General features: G+C 36.3%; 1 protein-coding gene across 1 annotated transcript; it reads right to left on the minus strand.

Annotated features, from left to right (window-relative positions):
* Positions 1–4,570: 4,570 nt before the first annotated feature.
* Positions 4,571–8,020, minus strand: LOC133851596 (peroxisomal adenine nucleotide carrier 1-like). The gene is made up of 5 exons (XM_062288077.1): positions 7,740–8,020; positions 6,184–6,415; positions 5,566–5,712; positions 5,263–5,420; positions 4,571–5,149 (listed from the first exon to the last, which is right to left on the minus strand). Exons 1-5 carry the CDS (start codon positions 7,880–7,882, stop codon positions 4,870–4,872), a joined length of 960 nt encoding a protein of 319 aa, XP_062144061.1. The 5' UTR covers positions 7,883–8,020; the 3' UTR covers positions 4,571–4,869.
* Positions 8,021–8,226: the final 206 nt, after the last annotated feature.

Consider the following 8,226-nt stretch of genomic DNA (forward strand, 5'->3'; position numbering starts at 1 on the left):
CACCAAAGGTTGTCAATTCGTATTCGAGTGTTAGATGTGGATCGTGTTGAGACATAAGTATAATATTATATAGGTCAACCATAACCAGACACATTTAATTAAACGAGTCAAACCCTTTAACCTTAACCTACTAATTTCATGTTGGGTTCATGTCAGGTTCGCAGGTCGTGTCAAAATTTGTTAACCTTTATATCGCATGTCAGATTTTGGTCGTGTCGAAACACGGATGTAAGACTGTATTGGTAAACCATAATCAAGACTTTTTAATTAAACGTGTAAGACTTCTCAATCCTAACCCCACTAATTTCGTGTATGATTCGTATCGGGTCGCGGGTCTTGTCAAAAATTGACAGCCGTGTATTCATCCGCACCCTTACAAAAGATTATGAACTCAACTATTTCAAGAAAGCCATTACTAAACTGCACAAGTGATACAAGGTAATTGTAGTAGTTCTGCACTTCTCTGAGTAAGGATTCGATTGCATGTATAATTTAAAACCCAATCGAAACAACCAAAAGAATGATCCAAAGCTACAAGTGTAGGCACTATAATACCTTATTTTCGATAAAAATAACACTTTATCCAAACCAAATACAGTTTTTTGGTCTCCTAACAAACATCATAAAACTAAAAATATAAAATTATAAGGAAACACAAACAACGTCTCTACTATCATTCAGTCTTCATCAATCTCCCATGTGCACAGCAGTTTATATATATATATACAGTACCTCTAATAGATTCTCACTAGCTGGGCAGACTTACCTGTTGTGTAAGGGATCAGGACAAGAGGGTACTTCTCTTTTGACGGTTGCAAAAATGCCTCCATCTTCTGCAGAAGAGCTCTTTTTCCAAACTTGAGGCTTCTCTAAATTCTTCACTTTCTCCTTTAGATGTCTAGCCCCCAAAACTTCATGGTGTAAAGCTGAAATACTTGAAAGAAGCAGTAGGAGACACACAACTTGACTCCTTGAGATAAACATGGCTTTCCTATATCTAGAAAAATGTTTGTCTTTTTGATCTTTTCCTTGCTTTAAATTTCTCTTTTAGCTAAAGAAGGAGAGAGAGAGAGAGAGAGAGAGAGAGAGAGAGAGAGAGAGAGAAGACTGAACTTGAAGTGCAAATTGGTTGGTTTTAAAGGGGAGGAGGCATGGATATTATTCAAATGGGTGTTTGAAAGGGAAAAGGTCTTGGTCAAATATTTCCCAAGCACAAAGAGAGAGAGAGAGAGAGAGAGAGAGAGAGAGAGGGGGGGGGTGGGGGGGGGTGTGGGGGGGGGTGAAGTTGTAGTATTGAAGATTGGTCGGTTTTAAAGGGGAGGAGTGAGGGTAATTATTGAAATGGGAATGGGTGAGTGAAGGGGAAGTTATTGTTTTTGTTGGAGTATATACATGTGAGTATGAGTAGGACGACATTGGATAGTAATCACAAAATTGAGTAATTTTTGGAATAAGGTGATGTTCCATTTGAAGGCAGAACAGTTTGACAATACTTGGTGTTAGGTACACGATGATAGGCTATTGAAAAGCATGTGTCGGTGACTCCCAAACTATGGTGACTCTTATGATTTAACAAGTGAACAAATTTTCACTCCCTAACACTATTGGACTTTTTTGTTTACTATATCTCCTTTAATAAAAAATATTACAATAGTAATATCAACAACGACAATGAAACTTCTCTCGCGTATCCTCCCTCTCTCTATTTCTCTCGAAAACGCTCTCTAAAAAAAACCTCCACCCGCGGCCTCTCAGATCTCAATCAATGAGGAGGGAAGAGCCCTCCCTACCGCAACCCTCATGTTTTCCTCATCACCAATCTCCTCTTTGTTACTTTTTTTTTTTTTGGTCTTCCTCTTTAGTTTTTCTAGTCTTTTGTTTGGGTTATTTGATGTGAGATATATCTATTGAAAGCCCACGACTTCCATTACCCATGCGCGTCTCCTCATCCATTGTCAGTCGCCGTTTAACCATCCATCGGCCCCCTCCCTCGCGCGTGTACCCCATGCCTCATTGTATAGCGCGCGTGCATTACACGTGATGCCGCTCCTTTTGATTTCTAGCAACATATATCCTCCATCACAACACATATAGCTCTCCTTTGTAAAGTTCTTTTGGTCTACCAGAAATTCCAGATTCAGATCTGAACCTAAAAAATATTCGATCTTTGAGGTTCTCTATCCCATCGCCTCAAATGGTCTCTCCTCCTCCACTGTACAAATACATCTTAGTCTCTCAAACTCCCTCATAAGTTGGTCAAGAGCTAAGTTAAAATGAGTTTTCTTTGTTGATACTCACACTGTCTACCATGGGCCACTACAACTAGATTCGTTAACAACATTGTAACAACCCAAGAAAAAGCACTAACTACATCTGCGCTATTACCCCAAAAGACCAGTCAATTTGGAGTTTTCCTAGAATTTCTTATAAAACTCAGTTTCACCTACTAACTAGGTAATGTAGGACTTAGCACTCATAACTATCTTTATAAACCACTCACTCTATGTGGACTACTTATCTTCCCAATATGGGACCAGACTATTACAAACTCTCCCTCTTAAACTCCTGACATCCTCGTCAGTACCACCACATGACCTAGCGTTACTAGGTAGCTCTAATATCATTTGTAATGACTCAGAAAAAAGCGCTAGACACATCTGCGCTATCACCTTAAAATGACTAGTCAATTTGGAGTTTTCCTAAAAAAATTTATAAAGCTCAATTTCACCTAGTAACTAGGCAATGTGAGACTTAGCACTCATGACTATCTCTTATAAACCGCTCACTTTATGTGATCTATTTATCTCTTCCTAATATATGACCGGAGTGTTACAAAGCATTCTCAATTACCTCCTCCACCTTTAAGAATCCCCTCTAAAGCTATGTTTGGATTACTGTCAAGATAATATCTTTTTCCTTTCGGTTTCGAATCCTAGATTATGTAATTTTCTGTTTAAAGAAGCTCCGAAAGTGCATGGATGTGAAATGCGTTCAAATTCCTCAACAACCAGTCCTCTCAACACCCAATAATACACTGAATCTCCTAAGAATAGTCTAAACAAAAAGGGACCTGAATTTTGGTCTCCAAAAGATCCTCAATTTCAGGATCTCAGATTGACTCTTCCTTTACTTGTTGCTTATTGCTTACCTCACATATTTCTCTCTTCTAAACCCCAAATTGCTACCGTCCATCTTAATGCACTTCTCTAGGGGTTCTTTGTACCTCTTTTTTTCATTTTTTATTATTGTTTTATTTATTTTTTATGTTTTTGTTTCACAAACTACGGTGCTTGCCTTTTGAAGTAACAACACAATCTTGTTAAGGAATCTTTTGGCATTGCCTTTGTTGGGGTTAGGTTTCCTCTAATATATTTTTCATATGCTTATGACACCTCGTACATTCTGGTCTCCCTTCTTTAATCCCTTATGTTGGGATTTTTCTTACTAAATCTTTATAAAGTCTTGTGATTAGCTATATCCCACACTTCTTTGGTTTTTTTATCATTTTATTGACTATGACTCGATGCAACTCGGACTTTCAAACTACTAGAATATTTCGAGTAATCCTCAGTATTAGATTTGGCCATTTGTTTCGATGGAAAATGTCACGCTTACGTGACTAGTGCGTGTGCCCGAATCGTTTTTGCCCGACTAATTTGCCCTTGTTTTTCATGAAAATATGCCGCTTTAGTAACCGTGCTTTTTAAGAAAACAAAGAAAGAAAAAAAAACTGTTATTGTTGGAGTTAACAAAATAAAAAACCTTATGCTAATTTTTTCACATAATTGGCAATTATTAGTGTTTACTAAACAAACAATTATTTTGTAGATATATCAAAGGCATGTATTCTATGGAACATAAAATGTGCTGGATCTATCCCATCCCTGTGCTCTCCTTATATACATCTCTTCAATTTTATTTTATTTTTAAAAAATATCAAACTCATGTATTTCCATCTTTTGGTCTTACTCTTTCAATTTTTGTTATAATATTAATTAAATGATTCAATTAATCATTTCCTATCAACTTAAAACTTTTGAGAAAAATACTTACTTAACATGGTATCAGAATAAATGTCTTATATCCAAATCTTGTTTCCGTTATTCATTTCTTATTTCAATTAAATCAATTCATTTTAAGCTTGAATCGGAGAAAGTATACGCAGTTTGCAATATACCACGACGAATCAAATGGTTTAATTGGACCTGGGAGACATGAACACTCAAGGGTTGGAAAGTTGAGTAGAAAAGTAGCAGCCAGGCTAAAGTTAGGCTCCTGTTTTTGACAAAGTTCAACTTGGATGATTAAGTTGACAGACAATGTTAAAGGCAAATTAGTCCATATTAAGCATCATATGATATGGACTTTCAAGGCCCCAACCAAAGATTAGAAGTCCACATGTTGACTTTTAAAAGCCACTGATGATCCCTAATTTAATTACCAACTGCTTCCCTTCCACAAAATGATGTCATGAGTTATTGTTGGGGCTTTATTTTCTTCAAATTCAGTGTGAATGGGAAAAACCAATAGATAATCATAATATTCAGGCTCAACAAATGGTACAACTTGCTTTAGGAAACTGTAAATGCATATTATTAGAAAGAGTAGAATACAAGAAAGGAAACATAAAAGCAAAATTTACAACCAGTATTTGCAGAAAAATATTCCCGCACTACATTATTTATCTCAATTGAAATTTTCTCTACAAAGGATTGGCATTTCTTCCATCATCCTTTGTCACAGAAAACAAGAGGTTTCAACCTGGGAAATTAAACCCAGCTCAATGAGATACATCTGTTCAAACAAGAACCAATAAAAACTTACCCTATCTACACAAGATTTCTTGTAAATTCCATCCATATATTACCATCAAGCACTTTTTAATCTGCTCCTTGTGAGCAACAGATACCTTCTGGTTGCAAGTATAAGAACCCAAGTGGCTGCAGAGATTTTCTCCTTGATCATCAAAAGCAGTGCTGAGCTCAGAACGGTCTTCAAGATCTGAGCATGGAATCCCTTGAAAAAGCCTGGCACTCCTTCACTTCTCCATATAGCATAGACGACTCCCGGCAATGTTTTTTGGGATTTTCGCACAGCTTTCTTAGTTCCATCATCATTTGAGTCTGCAGCTTGGATCATGACCTTACACCTGTATGCAGTTGAAATCCAAAATAGTTCTAAATGCCAAGGTTTAACATGTAGCAGTGTAAGAGAGAAGACTCACTCTTGATAAGTAAAAGAGGGAGAGAGCAAATTATGCACCTGATAGCAGGATATGTCATAAATGTGGCAATGCTCTTCGAAATTGCACCTAACAAAAACGCCGAAAAGGCAGAAAGGGCTTCTGAGGATGAGCTATTCCCTGCTTTATCCCTATTTCCCTTCAGGAGTCTTTGTTTCAACTGATCAAATACTGTATACTGCATTGTACAGAATTTACGTCTAAGCCTGGTTTATTCTTTCAAATCAAATGTAGAATAAGGTAACTCAAGAACAGGCTCCAATTGGAAGTGAAGGATTTGAGATACAAAATACAAGTCTATGCCAAAAGGCCAGGTCAAATACCTGAATTGCAGGGTTTGAGGTAAGCAGAAGAGAGATGCCAAGGCCATCAAATGCGTCACTCCAAGTGCCCTCTGTAAGGGTCTTCCAGAGCCCTTTGGATTTCCCAAAGGCACTTGTCTGCATCCGAGAGGAAGCTGTATCCAGGGGCTACACAGTGATAAACCAGGTAGTCTGACATTAATCTTCAAGACTTCTTCATGTTTTAGCCGTGAATGATAGAAGTGGAAACAAAAAGATGTATATATATATATATACTAAAGCAATGAAATCACAATATTCGTTATTCAACCATGTTTAATCACAAGACACCGTACTTTCTGATTTCACCATCTTTATAGCAACGAAATGGAGCATTTTGTGAAAATGTAAAACAATCATGCAGCAACAGAATACATATGTCTTCAAAAATAAATTGAGATCCCAATCCCTAATTCTATATTCCCTAATATCAAGCATAGAATATTCGGCAAATTTGGACGCTAACATAAGGAATGTAGTTCTATGCCTACATGTCCAGAACAGTGCATCCTCTCTATATCAAGAGCTTTCAAATTTTACATTGTGTACTAAGGAATGATTCTCAACCAAAATCAGGGAGAGATGCTCTTATGGGCTCACCTGTGTCATAATAGCAGTGCAAGCTCCAGCAGCAGCAGCAAGAACTAAATTTTCTTTTGTTCCAATTCTTTTGGCACCACTCCTTTCCAAATATAGTCTTTTGAAGTAGCTGTAACCATAAAAGTAGACAAACTGTGCAATGAAGGATTGCAGGTTTTTTGTGCATAGGCCCTGGTATAGCGAAAGAACCTGACGGTTAGATATTGCTTCCTGTAAGACATCCAGGAGGTTCCTGTATAAACCAGAAAAATGAAAATCAAAACTATCAGCCAAATATTAGAGCTAACTTCTGACCTAAGAATTCAGTGTTTAAACAAGATAATTGGTCTGAGTTTTAAACTATATTTTGCCTACGACGCTGAAACTACTGAATGATCCAGATTCCAGATGAGTATAATAGGGGACCATGCAACAGAGATTTGTAGATGCATCATTAGGAAACATTTAAGGATCGATGATCTCCATCAATTCACCTAAGGAAACATATAATAATACAACAAAGAATATTCTCAATTAAAAAAGTTCAATTCTTATAGGCTGTTCCAAGATTCCAAGTAAACAACAGGAATAAAACTTCTACTAGGTGGTATTTTTTCACCAAAAATAAATTTTTGATGGTGAATGCTACATGCATGTAAAAAAAGAATTTACTAATGTTTATATTTGTGTTTGTGTAACATAAAGGTACATGATATTTAAGTATCAAAATTTTATGAAAGTACAAGATACAACATGAAGAAGAACGGAGGAGAAAAGTCTAGGAGTTATGTTATAACTCATAATATTACAAAACCATCATGGATCCACAGTTCACACGGAGAATTATCTGAAATCAGATAATAACAATTTGTATAAAAAATTCTCCTGCTGAATGCCAAATTTTGGTGCTATAGCCATATGATACTATTGAAAATAACCAATTCCGAAATGACTTCGAACATGTATTGATTTCAACGATTTAAACACAAAAAACGAACAAAAGAAAGAGAAAAAAAAAATACTAATTGGATTATGAGTTGCCCAACAACCGACAATCACAAAATAGGACATAATATAAACACTGCCCATTAACCAAAGTAATGGATGACAGACAATAAAAAAGCTTTAACAATCAAAGGTGCCACAAAGGCTAGACTAATCGCTGCATCATAAAATTCAATATGACTTTCAATTCACTTATAAATATAACTAAAATTCAAATCCAGCCTTGTTTGATCTAGGAGACAATCTAACTCCTTGACCTATAATATTACAAACATAGCATTGAGTTGTTCATTGACCCACCGACCATACAAACAACAAATATTGAAAAGAAAAGAATAAGAACTCAATTGCAATTATACAACAAATGCAAATTAAACCGACATATAGAGGCTATATATAAACAATAAAATCAAAACAAGTAATACAGAATAAGATTTACCCAGATAAAGAATTACTGAACCATGATCACAGGAGGAAAATAAATACAGAACAGACCCAGATCAAGAAAGGACAAATTATGATGAAAAATGAAAGAAAGAAGCGTTAAATTGAGAAAAGAAGAGATGGGTAACCTGTATTTTTGCTGGCCATGAGCTCGAACCTCGGCTTGGTACCTGGTCTTACAGGTATCAAGTGGGTACAAGATGGTGGTGCTCAAGAGGGATCCTATGGCCCCTGAAGTTGCCTCTGATAGAGATTCCAGATCAATACCCATCTTCGATATGCGAGATTCCACAACACAAAAAGATCAAAAATACATACAATATCTACGTATATATAGAGAAAGAGACGGGATTAGGTGGAACTGAGAGAAAGGGACAGAAAGTAGAAGCGTCCATTAAGGTTGCTAGAAAGGGAAATGTATGTATACGTGACAATGTCTATCAGAGAGAACGTGGCGGGGAGACTATTGGGTTGGCGTTTCCTTGGGAAATGAAAAACGTGATCAGCCTTTCTCCGTCCAACTTTTTTTTTTTTTTCTTTTCTTTTTCTATTCCTTTTTTACTGTGAGAGTTTTTTTTAAAAATAAAATAAAATAAAATTACAACCACTTTTTTT

The sequence above is a fragment of the Alnus glutinosa genome, chromosome 12, assembly GCF_958979055.1.
Source record: "Alnus glutinosa chromosome 12, dhAlnGlut1.1, whole genome shotgun sequence".
In the NCBI taxonomy this organism is placed as follows: Eukaryota; Viridiplantae; Streptophyta; class Magnoliopsida; order Fagales; family Betulaceae; genus Alnus; species Alnus glutinosa.